Below are 20,086 nucleotides of genomic sequence, written 5' to 3' on the forward strand. Positions count from 1 at the left end.
AAAGGTTAAAGGTTTGAGAGCACCATGGTTTTCAAGGGATATTAGAAATTTGGTTCAGAAAAAGAGGGATGTCTACAATAGATATAGGCAGCATGGAGTAAAGGAATTGCTCGAGGAATATAAAGAATGTAAAAGGAATCTTAAGAAAGAGATTAGAAAAGCTAAAAGAAGATACGAGGTTGGTTTGGCAAATAAGTTGAAAGTAAATCCGAAAGGTTTCTACAGTTATATTAAAAGCAAGAGGATAGTGAGGGATAAAATTGGCCCCTTAGAGAATCAGAGTGGTCAGCTATGTGTGGAACCGAAGGAGATGGGAGAGATTTTGAATGATTTCTTCTCTTCGGTATTCACTAAGGAGAAGGATATTGAATTGTCTAAGGTGTGGGAAACAAGTAAGGAAGTTATGGAACCTATGACAATTAAAGAGGTGGAGGTACTGGCGCTTTTAAGAAATTTAAAAGTGGATAAATCTCCGGGTCCTGTCAGGATATTCCCTAGGACCTTGAGGGAAGTTTGTGTAGAAATAGCAGGAGCTCTGACGGAGATCTTTAATATGTCATTAGAAACGGGGATTGTGCCGGAGGATTGGCGTATTGCTCATGTGGTTCCATTGTTTAAAAAGGGTTCTAGAAGGAAGCCTAGCAATTATAGACCTGTCAGTTTGACATCAGTGGTGGGTAAATTAATGGAAATTATAGACCTGTCAGTTTGACATCAGTGGTGGGTAAATTAATGGAAAGTAATCTTAGAGATAGTATTTATAATTATCTGGATAGATGGGATCTGATTAGAAGTAGCCAGCATGGATTTGTGCGTGGAAGGTCATGTTTGACAAACCTTATTGAATTTTTTGAAGAAGTTACGAGGAATATTGACGAGGGTAAGGCAGTGGATGTAGTCTATATGGACTTCAGCAAAGCCTTTGACAAAGTTCCGCATGGAAGGTTAGTTAAGAAGGTTTAGTCGTTAGGTATTAATGCTGGAGTAATAAAATGGATTCAACAGTGGCTAGATGGGAGATGCCAGAGAGTAGTGGTGGATAATTGTTTATCGGGATGGAGGCCGGTGACTAGCGGGGTGCCTCAGGGATCTGTTTTGGGCCCAATGTTGTTTGTAATATACATAAATGATCTGGATGATGGGGTGGTAAATTGGATTAGTAAGTATGCCGATGATACTAAGGTAGGAGGTGTTGTGGATAATGAGGTGGATTTTCAAAGCTTGCAGGGAGATTTATGCCAGTTAGAAGAATGGGCTGAACGTTGGCAGATGGAGTTTAATGCTGAGAAGTGTGAGGTTCTACATTTTGGCAGGAATAATCCAAATAGAACATACAGAGTAAATGGTAGGGCATTGAGGAATGCAGACGAACAGAGAGATCTAGGAATAACTGTGCATAGTTCCCTGAAAGTGGAGTCTCATGCAGATAGGGTGGTGAAGAGGGCTTTTGGAACGCTGGCCTTTATAAATCAAAGCATTGAGTACAGAAGTTGGGATGTAATGCTAAAGTTGTACAAGGCATTGGTAAGGCCAAATTTGGAATATTGTGTGCAGTTCTGGTCACCGAATTATAGGAAAGATATCAATAAATTAGAGAGAGTGCAGAGACGATTTACTAGGATGTTACCTGGGTTTCAGCAATTAAGTTACAGAGAAAGGTTGAACAAGTTAGGTCTCTATTCATTGGAGCGTAGAAGGTTGAGGGGGGATTTGATCAAGGTATTTAAAATTTTGAGAGGGATAGATAGAGTTGACGTGAACAGGCTGTTTCCATTGAGAGTAGGGGAGATTCAAACTAGAGGACATGATTTGAGAGTTAGGGGGCAGAAGTTTAAGGGAAACACGAGGGGGTATTTCTTTACTCAAAGAGTGATAGCTGTGTGGAATGAGCTTCCTGTAGAAGTAGTAGAGGCCAGTTCAGTTGTGTCATTTAAGGTAAAATTGGATAGGTATATGGACAGGAAAGGAGTGGAGGGTTATGGGCTGTGCGGGTAGGTGGGACTAGGTGAGATTAAGGGTTTGGCACGGACTAGGAGGGCCAAGATGGCCTGTTTCTGTGCTGGATTGTTATATGGTTATATATGTGGTTGAGTAGGATCCGGGATCAGCCATGATGGTATAGCTGAGCAACTCGATAGGCTGAATAGCCTAAATCTTCTCCTATGTCTTACGGTCTTATTTGTCATTAATTTAGATCACTTTGTAGAGATCTGTTTTCACTTAGACACAGAAGAGACCTTTTCTGTTGATCAGTGTCAAAAAAAGCCAAATTAAATCCACTGTGATTCAGTGCTGTAAAAAAATAAGACATGAAAACTTCTGGGGGATCAGTGGGTGAACATTTTTTATAGGCACTGTATCTATTTGACGGCTTTCTGAACGACTACTAATGTGCCATTAATAAAATATGCCAGCACATCAATCCTGTTACAACCAAGAGCAAATTTTGATTAAAAATTGATGTACCAATGACCCTTGCATCTTTTTCAGAAAAGCAAGTCATGCAACAATATGAAACCAGAGCCAGAATGGAAGGGTTTCTAGTGGGAACACAGAGCCTTACTTTGAAATCTTCAGAGCCATATTACTGCCCATGGACACTACTGACTAACTACGTAAATGATATCAGTTTCTCAGCCTGACATAAACTATTTTATTTTTCAGCTGCTGTAGAGGATCTTTTTTCCAAGATTTCAGTAACCACAGCAGCATTTGAGGGTGAATTCCCTTCAAAAGAAAGCATCATAAAGTGCTTCCCTCCCCCTGTCTGTCTTTCAAGGCCTTCCATCCTCTGATACTCCCCCTTCTCCAGCCTTGTATCCCTTTTGCCAATCAACTTCATTCCCTCACCCCCCCCCCACCCCGTATTCTCCTTTCAGGTCTTCCATCCCACTATCCCACTTTCAAATCTCTTATGATCTCTTTTTCCATTAGTCCTGATGAAGGGTCTCGACCCGAAACGTCGACTGTACTTCTTCCTATAGATGCTGCCTGGCCTGCTGCGTTCCACCAGCATTTTGAGTGTGCTGCATCATAAGGTGTGTATCTGTATGTACAGTAAATTATACTTAAGAATTGTACTGTCATGGTTTCCAACAAATTATTTGATTTTTGCTATAAAAAAAGTTCTGGTTAAATTTAAACCAACTTCCAGATTCAACTCCCAGAGCTGAAGCAGTTTTCTAAGGAGGAATGGCCTAAAACTCCTCCAAGCTGATGTGCAGGATTGATCAACAGTTACTGGAAATGTTCAGTTGAAGTTACTGCTGTACAAGAGGGTCACACCAGTTTCTGAAAGCAAAGGTTCACATACCTTTTCCAACAAATACATGCAATGTTTAATCATTTTTCTCAATAAATAAATGAACAAATATAATGTTTTTGTGTATTTATTTAATTGGGTTCTCAATCTAGATTTTGGACTTACATGAATATCTAATCACATTTTAGAACATAGAAATTAACAGGATATTACAGGCCCTTCGGCCTACAATGTTGTGCCGACCATGTAACCTTTTCTAGAAACTGTCTAGAATTTCTCTACTGCATAGCCCTCTATTTTTCTAAGCTCCATGGACCTACCTAAGAGTCTCTTAAAAGATCCTTTTATATCCACCTCTACCACTGTCACTGGCAGTGCATTCCACACACCCACCACTCTCTGTGTGAAAAATGTGCCTTTAACATCCACCTGTACCTATTTCCAAGCACCTTAAAACTATGCCCTCTCATATTAGTCATTTCAGCCCTGCAGAAGATCATATTTTAGGTCATATTTATGCAGAAATAGAGAAAATTCTTAAGGGTTCACAAACTTCTCTCATCACTGTATATATGGGTCTATTATCCATTCAGAAATCTGATGGGGGAGGGGAAGAAGCTGTTCAAAAAGCATTGAGTGTGTGTCTTCAGGCTCCTGTAACTCCTACTTGGTGGTAGCAATGAAAAGAAGGCACGTCCTGAGTGATGCGGGTCCTTAATGATGGATACTGCCCTTACAGGCATCACCTTTTGTAGGTCTCCTTGATGCTGGGGACGTCAGTGATTTTGGTGACAAACTCATAAAGAAATGTAACCTTTGTCATGCCTTCTTTGTAATCATATTGGCATGCTGGACTCTGGATAGATCTTCAGAAATGCTGACACACAGCAACTTGAAACTACTCACCCTTTCCACTGCCAATCTCTCAATGAGGACTGGTGTGCATTCCCTTGACTTTCTGAGTTCTGTTCATTTCGGCTATGTGGCATGTGCACTTTCCCTGTTATGGGCTTGTGCACAAGGGCTGAAGGGGGATTGGGGTATAATGATGGTGGCCCTCATGTATTGAATGGATATAGATAAAGTAAAGTTGCTTAAATAAAAACAAACATTGTCTTTATTGTTTGAGTGTTAACAGTGGCAGCAAGGGATTATTTTCAACTATAATATACTACTGGCATTTGACAAGAGCAAGCCTTATGAAAGCTGAAAAAATGAAACTGGAGTATGGACTTGTGTTATGAAGCCTGAGAAGAATAAGCAGGCCCTTGCAGTTTACTGTCGCTTTCAGAAAGAGCAAGAGAGGCGGCCATGGAAATTTCAGTGGAACACTTGAGTAAAGATGATGGTATGACTACACTTGACAGTTTTTCTGAGGAAAGAAAAGGATCTGATTTTTAAAGCATATTCAGACTTTGACAAAATTTCCAGACATTTCTAGTAATATGGGTGATATTATTGATTTTGAACATAAGTACATTTACATGCGAGAAATAGAAAATGGAACTTCCTGATGCAGTATTAGCTTTTTAATTGTTGAACACTGCTTGTCGAGACATAAAGGACAGACCGCATGAACAAAACTTAAAATTACATCTATGAAATTGACACTGGAGAATTTTTAGAGAAAAGGTCACAAAGACAATAGTTGGAATGAGTTTGAGTCAGGAAATGGCATACTTCACTGAGTTAAAACAAGAGTACAGTAAGCGTAGGTTCCAGAGGGACCAGACAAGGGTAGCATTACCTGGCGCAAATCCACTAAATAAGTACAACAGGAGATCGAAATGTGTGGTTTGTCAAAGTATTTGGTCAAAGCACTGGGCAAGGAAATGACCGCAAAGAACCAAACAAGCGAGGCCAACTGAAGAAAATAACAAATCTGAAGATGTAGAAGAATGTCATATTACATTGTTTGCAAAGAAATCACTTACCAATGCAGAGACATCTGTGGCAGAGATTTTGATGATAGAATTTTTAATATAAGTGGTTATTGATCCAGCATGCACACGCACAGTGTGCAGAGTAAAATGGCTTGAAAGCTATTTATATGAACTAAACCAGAATTAAGTCAGGTACACCCAGTTACAAAGCATTCAAATTTGGAGACTGAAAGATTGAACATTCTAACAAGAGTGAAAATTCCCGCAAATATAGGGTGGACAAAATGTTACATCAAAATAAAGGTGGTATAGGGAACATTTCATTACTTTTAAAACTTCCCTAAAGAAAATGGGTCAGTATTGGATATGGAGAATGATCAAGCAACAATGTTTCAACAGCCAGGGTCTCTTGGAATCACCAGTTTAGGGGATTACTGTGTGAACATTCTAGATAAGGACATTACTGAGAATCAATGTCAGAATGAAGTACTAACTGTCACACAAAACATGACCACAGATGAGAAACGCAAAGTATTGCTCAAACTTCAGAAGCAGTTTTGACACACTTCAATTGATAGATTTCAGAAACTGCTCAGGAGTTCAGGAAACAAAGCTGCAGATTATTATTCCATTTTAAAGCAGATAGTTGACAGTTTGGAAGTTTGGAAAGTACAAGCTTATGGTTGGTCTGACACCAGCATCTGAATACAATGAAGCAGTAGCCATAGACCTCCATGAACTGGAGCAAGGAGTGTGGTATCTCCACATCATGGATGAGTTCACACAGTTCAGCGCTGGTAGAATTGTAAATACAAAAGGGACCATCAGAGATATTAACAACTTCATCCATTCCTGGATCAGTGTACATGACTCACCTGGGAAAGTAGTCAGTGATAATGGTGATGAATTTAATAATGACAATTTCAGAGATATAACAAAGAACTTCAACATTGAAACAAAGACAACAGCAGCATACAGTCCTTAGAGTAACACAGAAACATAGAAAACCTACAGCACAATACAGGCCCTTCAGCCCACAAAGTTGTACCGAATATGTCCCTACTTTTAGAAATTACTAGGCTTACCAATAGCCCTCTATTTTACTAAGCTCCATGTACCTATCTAAGTCTCTTAAAATACCCTATCATATCTGCCTTCACCACTGTTGCAGGCAGCCCATTTCATGCACTCACCACTCTGAGTAAAAACTTACCCCTGACATCTCCTCTGTACCTACTCCCCAGCACCTTAAACCTGTGTCCTCTTGTGGCAACCATTTCAGCCCTGGGAAAAAGCCTCTGACTATCCACACGATCAATGCCTCTCATCATCTTATACACCTCTATCAGGTCACCTTTCATTTTCTGTCGCTTCAAGGAGAAAAGGCCGAGTTCACTCAACCTATTCTCATAAGGCATGCTCCCCAATCCAGGCAACATCCTTGTAAATCTCCTCTGCACCCTTTCTATAGCTTTCACATCCTTCCTGTAGTGAGGCAACCAGAACTGAGTACAGAACTCCCAGTGGGATCTGACCAGGGTCCTATATAGTTGCAACATTACCTCTCAGCTCCTAAATTCAATTCCATGATGGATGAAGGCCAATACACCAGACACCTTCTTAACCACAGAGTCAACCTGCGCAGCTGCTTTGAGCATCCTATGGACTTGGACCCCAAGATCCCTCTGATCCTCCACACTGCCAAGAGTCTTACCATTAATACTATATTCTGCCATTACAGTTGACCAACCAAAATGAACCACTCCACACTTATCTGGGTTGAACTCCATCTGCCAATTCTCAGCCCAGTTTTGCATCCTATCAATGTCCCGCTGTAACCTCTAACAGCCCTCCACACTATCCACAACAACTCCAACATTTGTGTTATCAGCAAACTTACTAACCCTTCCCTCCACTTCCTCATCCAGGTCGTTTATAAAAGTCATGAAGAGTAAGAGTCCCAGAACAGATCCCTGTGGCACCCCACTGGTGACTGACCTCCATGCAGAATATGACCCATCTACAACCACTGTTTGCTTCTATGGGCAAGCCAGTTCTACATCCACAAAGCAATGTCCCCTTGGATTCAATGTTTCCTTACTTTCTCAATAAGCCTTGCATGGGGTACCTTATCAAATGTCTTGCTGAAATCCATATACACTACATCTAATGCTCATCCTTCATCAATGTCTTTAGTCATAGCCTCAAAAAATTCAATCTGGCTCATAAGGCATAACCTGCCTTTGACAAAGCCATGCTGACTACTCCTAATCATATTATATATCTGCAAATGTCCATAAATCCTGCCTCTCAGGATCTTCTCCATCTACTTACCAACCACTGAAGTAAGACTCACTGGTCTATAATTTCCTGGGCTATCTCTACTCCCTTTCTTGAATAAGGGAACAAAATCCGCAACCGTCTGATCCTCCGGAACCTCTCCCTTCCCTATTGATGATGCAGAGATCATCGCCAGAGGCTCAGCAATCTCCTCCCTTGTCTCCCACAGTAGCCTGCGGTACATCTCATTTGGTACCGGCAACTTATCCAATTTGATAAGTTCCAGTGCTCAACACACAGTCATTCGTTAACAGTAACCCCGTGGGTTCACACCACCGCTCGACCCCTGCAGCATCCATAACCATGTATCATAATCACTTTACAGGACAATAGTTTAGCACAGACTTAAACACACAACCCACTGGAAAAGCTTTTCTTTTTTTTCTTGACTAGATTTTCAACAGCCTTTGTACACCATGGTTCCTGTACCCTACCATCCTTTCCCTGTCTCACTGGAACGTACCTATGCAGAACTCCACTGAAATATCTTCTGAACTGCAGGATGCAGAAAGACTTAGACATATTCGGAGAATGGGCAAAGAAGTGACAAATGAAATACGAGGTTGGAAAGTGCATGACCATGCACTTTGGCAGTAGAAATAAATGTGCAGACTATTTTCTAAACAGGGTTAAAATCCAAACATCTGAGATGCAAAGAGACTTCAGAGGCCTTGTGCAGAACACCCTAAAGGCTAAGTAGAGTCAGTGGTGAGGAAGGCAAATGTCATGTTAGCATTCATTTTAAGAGGTCTAGAATATAAGAGCAGGGATGTGATGTTGAGGTTTATGAGCACTGGCGAGGCCTCACCTTGAGTATTGTGAACAGTTTTGGATTCCTCATCTATGAAAAAATGTGCTGGCATTGGAGAGGGTTCAGAGGAGATTCACAAGGATGAGGGGTGATTTCATTGACTTAATTACCACAGGCAGCTGTGGGTTGGGTGTATTTAAGACAGAGCTTTGATAGGTTGTTGATTGGTCATGGCATCAAAGGTAACAAGGAGATAGAAACATAGAAAATCTAAAGCACAATACAGGCCCACAATGCTGTGCTGAACATGTACTTGCTTTAGAAATTACCTAGCATTACCCATAGCCCTCTATTTTTGAAACTTATGTACTTATCCAAGATGACCAGGGAGTGGCGCTGAGGAGGGGGAAAAGGATCAGCCATGATTGAATGGTGGCGCAGACTCAATGGGCCAAACGTCCTAATTCTGCTCCTATGTCTTAAGGTCTAATTCTGATTTTGATTTACATTTTGCTCCTGAATGTGGTTTGCTCCTTTGTGTGTGCAAAACAAAGACCTGCACATTGATGTCTTTGTTTGTGAAAGTGAATTGCAACAGAAAATGAGGTCTACTTTCCCATTCAGTGAAGATCAATGCAATATTTCTAAACATATGCATATAATTTTTACGTATGATTTGTGCAGAACAAACAAATGCATATCATATTTTGGAAATCCAGTTTTGCACTGATGCCTTTCCCCCTCACCACTAGATCTAAATCTTGGAATTAGTGAGCCCACAGCAAAGTTTTTTATTCTTTCAAGGGATGTGTGCTTCTCCTGCTCAGCCAATGTGTCTTGTAGATGGGAGACAGGCTTTGATGAGTTAGGAGGAGAGTTGGGAGTTAGGAGGATTCCTAGCCTGCTGTAGATATTGTAGATATGGCTACTCCAGTTCAATTTCTAGCCAGTGATAACCCTCAGGATATTGACAGTGGTATTGGAATTGGCATTGTGTATTCTGTGTATGTTAGAGGATTTACTTTTGTTGGGTTATATCATTGCCTGTTATTGTTCCATGCTGTATCGATAAATAAATGAACAAACACTTCAATTGGAAGGATTGATTGATTCTCAAAGTAATTTGGGATGGGTCATAATTCTGAGTTTGACAATGACTTCCCTAACTCAGTAACGAAAACTGCAGGATCACAACATTAAATGCTATTCCGAATTAGCTTTTATTTTCCATAAGAACAAATCAAAACTTACTATTTATTATTAATATTTTAAAATAATATTTTAAATATTGGTACACATAATTACTTGTGAAAATAAGTAGAAAGTAATATTAAATAACTTAAACTACAGTTAATTGAAAAATGTTTCAATTTAAAAGTCAAAGTCAGAAGTCGAAGTTTATTGTCAAATGCACAAGTACATGTATGCACAGGTGCAATGTTAATATTTATTTTCAATTAATGAACCAATTTTCTCCACATGATTCTACAAAAGACAGATTTATTTCATTAAAATCTCTGCAATATTTACCATTTTAAACAGTATTACAGTTTTGAACAAGTTTTGCTTTGGAAATAATTCCCTAACCAATCATCACTAAGCACTTTACCTGCAGTGGCGCTGTTCAGAAATAAATCCCCATACTGAAAGGAATCATTGGATGCACCAAATTGATTTATAGATTCTTCTAATATCCGACATACAACATAGTACAAATATATGAACTGCTTATTAACTGCAAAAATCAACATTAACTAAATTAAATTATACATGTTTTTAAACATTGAAAATGTAGAAGTTCCCGTAATTTTTACTAGCTTTAATTTTAATTAATTTGAAACAAATGAAAATTGATTTGCCATACTAAATAGTATTTTGGAATAAGTGTGATTTTTGAAATATATCTGAGATATTGAATCAATCATTCATCAAAACATTTCTGCAAAATATTTCTGTATTAAACATGCTCAAAAACCATTTTGATCAATTGCCAAACATCTAAACACTCTATCACAGTGCCTATCATGGCATGTGTTTAGAATTTTGCTGAAGCATTTCCAAATCTCAATATGTTTGTCACTGCAGCTAACTCAGAATCACAAACATTACTGTCTTTGGCTGTCAGAAATGGAAAGTGCGAGATTTCCATTTTGCAGCAGTCCCACATAATGAATTTCAGTGTTCCTGAACAGCAAGAGATTTCTACTGCAGAACAGCATTTGAACTGTCCTGTTAAACTGTACTATCTCAGTCACTTTTAATTCCATTTTGGATAATTCAATATAATGTCATCAAATAAAAAACTGTAACTAGAATCAATAACTGCATTATGTAGAGAAGTATTTATGTTAGATGTCACAAATAAGACAAATATTTATTTAAAATATCCTTCAGCATTATCTGAAAATTGTAGTGCATGATGAGAGTCCCTCAGCACAGCAAATCAACTGGGCAGTTTATTGCGGGTGCAATTTGCTGCAAGGGGTTTTGGCAGCCCGTATCTCTGTACATGCTGGTGATAGAGGATTCACATTCTGAAACATACATACGTTCACATACCCACATTTAGACAGCACTAAGAGACGCAGCAGCATAAGAACTGCACAGAAGCAAACCACTGATGCAATATGAATAAAAGAGAGCTAAAAACAATCTAATCCAGTTACTTAAAGCTGGTATGGTATCTTGCAAAGAGAATCTATTGATAGGTACTGAAAATAGTAATTTTATCAATTTAGTGCTATTTCAAGAGGATGAAGGTCTCCACAATGTAGTGCATCTATAAGCATTGCTGAGTCAAGTCACATATAGCAGGTGTTTTTAAACAGTGAGGAACTCTATATTTTTGGTAAGGTGCCATACCTTGCGTTTACGACCTAACTGCTCACTGCTTCTTCTTGATTGCCTCTTCCTCTCCCTTTCTCTTGCTTTTTCCTTCTCCTTCTCCTTCTCCTTTTCTTCATGCTCAAGATCCCGGGCTTTTTTAAGGTGAGCTGCAGCATGAGCCATTACAGAAGGAAAACACGAAGAGTCCTGGTTTTAAAAATTCAAGTCAGCCCAACCAGAGACTATTGGCAAGGACAGACCAAAAGAGGCAGGAATCAAGGTCTGCAATCCTGTTGAAAAGGTCACCCCCTAAATAAAACACTTGCAGTATTCTTAATTCAAAACACAATTTAGATCCATAGACATAATCCTCCCAGAGAATATGAAGCAAGTTTGAACCCAGCTCTCCGTAGATCTGCAATAGGTAATAAGGCAACAGACTTAGAACACATCCTTGAGCACAAACCGTCAGAAGGCCTTCTGGGCCCTGGGACTCACTGTATCTCCCGACTAGAGGAAGCAGGACTCATATTAATGGAAATTGAGGGGGAGGAAGAACCTTGCAGCTTAGCTACACCTCATACGTGCTGAGAAATGGTGCAGTCTGTTTTAATGACTGTGCTGTTGTCTCTCTGCTGGAGCATTAGATATTTTTCTTCTCATTTAAAGCTGATCTTTTCCTGAAGATGGATTTCTGCAATCAGCAATTGTACAGTAACAGATAGGTGTGTGATGAGAGGAAATATGTTGGTACTTGTAATGATTTTATTTTTGACTATTTGTTTTTCAGTTCATATGGTTTTCTTCTCCTCAATAATCTTAAGCAAATCCCTAATTAAGTATGACTTTAGAGCTTGTATGCATAATGTAGTACACGTCTCAATCCATGGATCGTCTGGATAGTGCATAATTAATTACAGCTGTTCCATTAGCTGGTAAAAACCAGCACCAGTGATATACTTGCAATAACATCTAAAAATTGAATTTTAAAGGAAGTGTTCACCTGGAAGTAAACATGAAAGGCAGCACAGCACACGATTTACTTGACAAAGTCAGTTATAACAGACAGAAAATCTGGATTTCTGCAAATATAAAGCACACTGTGCATCAAATAACATGGAGTATCAATAAAAGCCAAAAATAGCTAGTCAAATAACATTCTACAGTTTCTTGTGATTTCCTCCTTGATTCATGTATCTAAAATATAATTCTTTAACCTCATCCCACTTTAAATGTATTTTTTAAAATCTTAACTCAGAATTGTTAAAGCACAATGAGTTAAATATTATGAAGAAATAACAAGATTTCTAAGATTTCTTCCATAGAACCACTATCAAATATGTCCTTTGAATCTAGGATCATCATTTTCAATCCACAGAAAGCTGTTTCACTAACAGTAGCAGCACAAATACAGAGATGGGCTCTGTTTCTTGGCGGACACAATTACAAGATCAAACTCAAAAGGACAACTAATCATGGAAATGCTGATGGATTGTTCCCTTTACCGTTGGAAAAGGAAATAACTGAAACATTTACAAGAGGATATTCGTCTTAACATATTCTCCCTAATGCAAATTGAAAGTTTCCTTATTACAGCAGAGATGATTCAAAAGAAAACTAGTAAGATCCTCACACCGTCTTAGGTCAACATGGCAACCCCAAATGGCTGGAATGTGCAGTTCCCCCATTTTTACCAATGCTGGGATGAACTTGCCCTTGATAGTGGTTGCCTTACATGCAGCATAAGAGTTGTTGTACCATCCAAGCCGAGAGCTAAAATTTGGAGGAGCTACACGTTGGTCATCTAGTTGAGTTCCTCTTCACATCCTGTGCCACATTGGTGGCAACCTTGCTATTCTTTAGCATTTGTCTGTTCTTTACGAGGCCAGGTTGCTAGCTCGATGCTCAACCCAGCATGAATGGAAAGTGTGCAAGGAGCCATCTGGATTCGAACTGGGGATCACTCACCTCGAAGTCCAGTGTAGATTCCTTTACACCATTTGTTGACTGCCAACTATCTAGACATGGTCAAAATGAAAGCATTGTCTCAAAGTTTTGCAATGCACTGTTGAGATGCCAATAGTGCCTTTCCATCCTTGGGAACTGCTTGTAAAAGAACTGCTGGCAAAAGATTTGTGTAGATTTTGCTGGACCATTCATGGGCACAATTTTCTTGGTAATAGTGGATGCACCTACAAAGTGCACAGAGGCGTGCCCGATCGCCTCAGACACAGCTGAGATGCTAAGAAGCATCTGTTCAAGGACTGGTGTTCCAGAACACTTAGTCAGTGATAACGAACTATAGTTTGTTGTAGAACAGTTTCAGTCGTTTGGTAAATAAATGGTGTAAGACAGATTACATCTGTACCACACAACTAGAAATGGATTATTTGTCTAGAGTCTAAAGAACGCACAAGGGGTAACGTCAGCAGAACACACTACACTGACACTGAATCAGAAGATTGCCAATCTCCTCCTTGCATATCACAGTGCAGTGCACTCCACAACCAACAACTCACCAGCTGTGTTGTTCCTGGGTTGCTCTTTGTGTTTATACTTGGATCTCTTCAAACCCAATATCAGAAAGAGTATGCAAGACAGCCGAGACAAATTGAAGGCTCCTCAAAGAAGGAGGTTTGATCTTTAACTCCTTCACAAGCAATTCTAGTGAGGGACATCAAAGGTGATCAAAAGTGGGTACTTGGAAAGATTAAAGACTGAAGTGGACCACTTTCCTCCCCAGTGGATATCAGTATCATTTGGAGGTGATTGATCAGTCAGTTCAGTAGAGTAGAGCCAATTGTTAGATAAGAAAGGCATCCAGAGCTGTCAGTCCCGGAGCAGACTCTTACAACACCATAGAGTCCCCAGAACCTGAGTTTGTTTCACAACCACATTTCTCATCTGCCAAGCAGTGATCCCCCCTGTCAGGAAAGAGTAAGAAATCCTCCACAGCAATTAAACCTTTGGATCTGAATGGGAAAATTTTAAATTTCCTGTACTGTGGATGCCTAGATAGTAGTTGTATTATTATCCTTATTTTTCTCACTCCGTATGTAGTTTTCCCTCAATGTCGGATCCTCTACCAGAGGCCTGGGAGTTTGAGGGTTCAGCGCAGTATTCTTATTGTTTCTAGTAGTTTGGTCTTCTGGACCGAGATCACAGACGTTGTTCCCAGGATTTGTTGGAGCTACTCTCCCAGTCCAAGTGTCACAGTTCCAAGTGCTCTTGTCACCACTGGGATTACCCTGGCTTTGAACTTCCACATCCTTCCTATCTGCTCTTTAAAGCCCTGGTACTTCTCCAGCTTCTCAAATTCTTCCTGATGTTACTGCCATTCGGGTTTGCCACATCTGGAACTATTGCTTTCTTCTGTTCCTTCTCCAGTATTCCTATGTCTGATGGGTTGGCCAGTACCTGCTTCCAGTATTTGGAAGTCCCACAGGATCTTAGCTCTGTCATTCTCCACTACCTACCCGGGTGTTTCCCATTTGGACTTGGGAGTGTCCTACACACTGGAGGGTGAGGGAGAGGGAGAGGGAGAGGGAGAGGGAGAGGGAGAGGGAGAGGGAGAGACTGACAAGATGTTGAGGTGTTAGGATAGACAGAAGCCAGTAGCTTTGGTCTATAGGTCATGGTCTCTGTGGGTTTAGTGAGTGGTGGGGGGGGGGGGTGACACTTTCTGCTGGAAGAAGTTGAGGAAGAAGAAGTGGGGAGGGTTGTTGTTCTGCTGCTGCTTGTGTATGGGAGGGGGGAGGGGGGACCTTTTGAGGTTCTATTGCTTTTTGTCATTCTTTGTGGTTTTTTACCTCTATTTGTGGATATCTGCACTTCACCTTGCTTGAAGTAAGAAAGAATGTCACGTTATCTCACAGCTCCATGTTTATATAAGCAATATGTGGGAGAGCTATTGGAGAAAGGGCTACGCGCAGCCTGATGCTAGGCGAGTGGATGATATGTGGTGGGGGAGCATTTGGGGCCAGTGACTGTAATAATAATAATTCAAGATATTCATGGTAAAAGATAGGACTGATGCTCAAGTTAAAGTCCGTAATTGAGGAAAGGCCAATTTCAATGGCATCAGACAGTAACTTGCAAATGTTGATCAGCAGGTATCAAATGTGAGGTTTTCAAAAGGAAGCTGGCTCAGGGCCAGCATATTCCTGTTAAGAGTGAAGGCATGGCTGGCAAAATTAGGCAAATTAGACAAATGTGAAGGCGGAACATAGTGTTAACGGCACTAAACAGCAACTCCTTTGCTTACATCTTCGGAAATAGCTCTATCTCCATTTTTAATATCTTTATTTTTCCCTTTCAAGGTTCTTTTGAAGACCCTGTCTGTGAGTTACATGCTGACTACGGTTCTTTGTGGGAATGGGATCTGCTTTCAGGGTTTCAGGACTGGCTGATGTTTGGCATGCCAAGGGCTTGGCCTAAGTATTGGGCTCGAGTTTAGAAGCCTAGGATCTCAGGCCTCCGGATACGGGCAGATCAAGGGTCAGTGTCATGATAAGAGAACCATGTGTCATTGGGGGAGTCAGAATATCTGTGGCTGTGTGCTCAGAGACTCATGATCTTTGGGCACTGAGCTCAAAAAAAGCGACATGACGGGTTTTTTACATCATAAACCAGCGAGTTGTTTGTTATGTCTCTCTGCTCACTGTGAAAACAGAGAAAACAGAGAAACTTCTTTCTCCTTTATTAAGGAGAGAGAGAGAACCTGTGGTATGTTGAATGCCAGGTGAACAATGTAGTCTTTACATTGCAAGTTGGCGTCTTTACTGTTGCTTTGCTCACACTTGAGTGCTCAGTGGCGGATGCCAATGCTATTTTTCTTGCCGGTGGGGGGAGACGGGATTGTTGCTTGCTGCCGCTTATGCATGGGAGGGGGGAGCTGGGGGGGGGGGGGTGACTGTTGTTCATTCTTTAGGGCACTTCTCTGGTTTTGTGGCTGGTTGCGAAGAAAAAGCATTTCAGTATGTATATTCTATACATTTCTTTGGCATTAAATGTACCTTTTGAATATTGATGTGTGGTCAGGAACAAAAGACAAGCCAGAAAGAGGCATCTGGGATCAAGCAAATCTGTTGAAGAGTATAAGGAATGCTGGTAAACACTTAATAAGGTACTAGGAGGGCAAAAAGGGCTGATAAGATAAAGGAATATCCTAAAGTATTCTAAAAGTATACTAGGAGTAAAAGGGTAACTTGATAGAGACAGGATTGATCCCTTTAAAATCACATGGTAATCTACATGTGGAGGGACAGGAAATGTGTAAGGTTCATACTCTAAGCATAAGGATTTTACATCTTCTGACCCTACATCACTTCTTTCTGAGGTTTTGATTTTGCATCTTACTGGCAGTGCCATGCCACCCCTTTAGTGTATATCCTTGGATGTAAAGCTCCAAGCTTTGATCTTCTTTCAGCAACAACTCAGTTATGCCCACATTATATCTGCTAATTTCTAAATGCAGTACAAGATTACCTTGCAGAGGACCGTACTGATTTCACATAATTAGTATTGAGACAAGTTCAATTGAAACTAAACAAATAAGCTACAGATATTTGGAACTATAATGCGTGGAAATGGAATACTATTGGCAGTATCTCCCATTAATTCAATCTTACATACATTTCTGGTTGTCCTGTAAAAGGAAGGACGTGGAGTCTATGAAGAGAGTACAAAGACATTTACCAAGAACCTGAACAACACACACAAAATGCTGGAGGTACTCAGCAGACCAGACAGCTTCTATGGAAAAGAGTAAACAGTCAATGTTTCGGGTCGAGACCCTTCATCAGGACTGGAAAGGAAGGGGAGAAATCCGAGTGAGAATGTGGGGGAAGGGAAGAGTAGAAATACAAAATGGCAGCTAATGGGTGAATAGATGAAACCAGGAGAGTACAAAATAAAGAGCTGGGAAGTTGGTGAAAGAGATAAAGGGCTGCAGAAGAGGGAATCTGAGAGGAGAGGACAGAAGACAATGGAAGAAAGGGAAGGGAGAGGAACATCAAAGGGAGGTGATGGACAGGTAACAAAATAAGGTGAGAGATAAAATAACGTCCTCTATTGTGGACCTGTACTCTTACAGGTTGAAGAAGAGGGTGGGAAACATCATAAAGGACTCCTTCCATCCTGCGCATGGACTATTTGAACTGCTTCCATCTGGTAAGCGCTTCAGATCCCTCCAGACTAAGACTAATAGGCACTGGAGAAGTTTTTTCCTGACTGCGGTCACTTTGCTGAACTGTTAACTGTTAACTGTCGGCTAACTATTACTTGGATTGCACTACTTGTATGTATAATCTATATTTTCATTTATATTTATCATTATTATTGTTATGAGCAGAGAGACAACATCTGCCGGAAGTAAATTCCTTGTATGTGCACAGGTACTTGGCGATTAAAGTCTGATTCTGATTCTGATTCTGAGAGGGAAACATGAATGGGAAATGGTAAAAGGGGGAGCAATTACTGGAATTTCAAAAAATCGATGTTCATGACATCAGGTTGGAAGCTACCCAGATGGAACATATTTCCATTCCCATTCCATCATGTCAGTCCATGGCCTCCTCTACTGCCATGATGAGGCCACACTCAGGCTGGAGAAGTAACTCTTTGTATTCCATCTAGATAGCCTCCAACCTGATGCCATGAACATCGATTTCTTTCTCACCATAGTAAAGATGGGTACTTGACATTCAAATGGACATGGTGTGGTAAAGAGCCCATTTCTTTGTTGAATGGCTATAACCACAACATGTAATAAATTCTGGTTATTCTCAAAACGTATTATGGGACACCCCATGATGCTCTGACATGCTGGCTACAGGTAAGTAAAATGACAGTTTGGAATAATTCTTTATCAATGAGGTCACTTTAGAAATATTTAGGGTAAGTATGTCACCTTAAATGTTTCTGTTGCTACAAATGAACAGATTAAAAAGTAACTTGACTATTAATGCACTGCAGTATAAAATGACAAAAAAATTAGGACAAACTATATTAAGGCCATTTAAACTCACTGATCTTCCTTACTTTAACATTCTTTTTCATTGAGAAAAGCCCTTCATCAGTTTTTACTGCTGCAAAAGAAGCTATTTACTCACTTCAACAATTCAGTGGCTTTTAACAATGCCTCAGTGTACAAGTGACCAACCTATGCTTTTAGATTGCTTTGGTTGATTACGGACTATACTTCATTTGGAGTCTGAAGAGATTTGGTACATAAATAAATACACTCAAAAACTTTTATAGATGTACCGTGGCGAGCATTCGGACAGGCTGCATCACTGTGTGGAATGGGCAAGGGGATGCTATTGCACAGGACCGAAAGAAGCTGCAGAGTGTTGTAAATTTAGGTGGCTTCAAGTTGAGTACTAGCCTACAAAGTACCCAGGACATCTTCAAGGTGCAGTGTCTCAGAAAGGCAGCGTCCATTATAAAGGACCTCCAGCACCCAGGGCTTGCCCTTTTCTCACTGTTACCATCAGGCAGGAGGTACAGAAGCCTGAAGGCACACACTCAGTGATTCAGGAATAGCTTCTTTCCCTCTGCCATCTGATTCCTCACTACCTCACTTTTTAATATATATTGTTTCTGTTTTTCGCACAATTGTGAATCAATTCAATATACATCTACGGTAATTGATTTAGATACTTATTAAGGTCAGGTCACTCGTCTGAATGCTGCTGGTACCATGTAACCCATGGTCAGCGACTAAACCGGCTCCCTCACCGGGTTTGCCTGGTGAGGAGGACGGCTAGACACTCTGCAAGACAAAAAAACAACCTATCAAAGGGCAGATGAACCTTCTCGTAGGGTCAACGGCCATCTAGCAAACACATACCGTGAAGTGCAGAAAGGGCATCCCTTGCATCGAAGTTTGATCTGGCCATTGACTGCAACAGAACTTCCCCCAGCCATCTTGGACCCCACCATGCTGCTGGATCTGGAGGGGATGTCGAGAGGGTAGGTCTGGACCTGTGCAACCTAAAATCCATTCACACACATGCTAGGAAATCTGCAGATGCTGGAAATTCAAACAACACACACAAAATGCTGGTGGAATGCAGCAGGCCAGGCAGCATCTATAGGAAGAAGCAATGTCGATGCTTCGGGCTGAGACCCTTCGTCAGGACCCTTCGTACTGACAAAGGGTCTTGGCCTGAAACGTTGACATTGCTTCTTCCTATAGATGCTGCCTGACCTGCTGTGTTCCACCAGTAATTTGTGTGTGTTGCACACACACGCTGTTCCTTTCTGAGGAGTGGGGTATCTTCAAGCACATATCAAACCCCACTAACTGACTGAAAGGAACCATCATCCTATGGGATGGATAGCCAGAGAGAGAGAGAGAGACTTACCTTTTATTGCATTGAACTGCTGCTGCAAGTTAACAAATTTCTCGACAAATGCCAGTGATAATAAACCTGATTCTGATTCTGATTCTGAGCCACTGGCAGGGTTAGAGTATTGACCGAAAGAAGGCAGTGAGTGGGAATAAAAGGATCCTATTCTGGTTGCAACAAGTAACTAGTGGTGTTCCACAGGGGTTCAATGTTGGGATCGCTTCTTTTTATGCTGCATATCAGTGATTTAGATGAGGAAATAAATGGCTCTCTTGCCATGTTTGCAGATGATATGAAGATTGGTGGAGCGACAGGTAGTGTTAAGGAGACAGGTAGGGTGCAGAAGGACTTAAAAAATTAGGAAAATGGGCAAGAGAGTTGCCAATGAAATACAATGTTGGAAAATGCATGGTCATGCACTTTGGTAGTAGAAATAAATATGAAGACTATTTTCTAAATAGAGAGAAAATCTAAACATCTGAGATACAAAGGAAATTGGGAGCCCTTGTACAGAACACCCTAAAGGTTCATTTGCAGGAAGAGTCGGTGGTGAAAGCGGTCAATGCAATGTTAGCATTCATTCCAAGAAGTCTAGAATACAAAAGCAGGGACTTATGCTAGGCTTTAAAAGGGCCCAGTGATGGAGTATTGAACAGTTTTGGGTTCCTCA

The 20,086-nt window shown here is 40.6% G+C and overlaps 1 protein-coding gene across 2 annotated transcripts in view; it reads right to left on the bottom strand.

The window, feature by feature from the left end:
- Positions 1–20,086, bottom strand: part of ank2b (ankyrin 2b, neuronal) — an 801,710-nt gene that overhangs the window by 446,704 nt on the left and 334,920 nt on the right. The window contains exon 1 of one of the 2 annotated variants that reach the window (XM_059988792.1): positions 11,099–11,701. The exons of the other annotated variant lie outside the window; for it this stretch is intronic. Coding sequence (XP_059844775.1) covers positions 11,099–11,245 — 147 coding nt within the window. The 5' untranslated portion in view covers positions 11,246–11,701. Of the gene's footprint in view, positions 1–11,098; positions 11,702–20,086 lie in introns of those variants that run through there. 2 annotated transcript variants of the gene reach the window in all.

The sequence above is a fragment of the Hypanus sabinus genome, chromosome 14 (assembly GCF_030144855.1).
Source record: "Hypanus sabinus isolate sHypSab1 chromosome 14, sHypSab1.hap1, whole genome shotgun sequence".
Classification (NCBI taxonomy): Eukaryota; Metazoa; Chordata; class Chondrichthyes; order Myliobatiformes; family Dasyatidae; genus Hypanus; species Hypanus sabinus.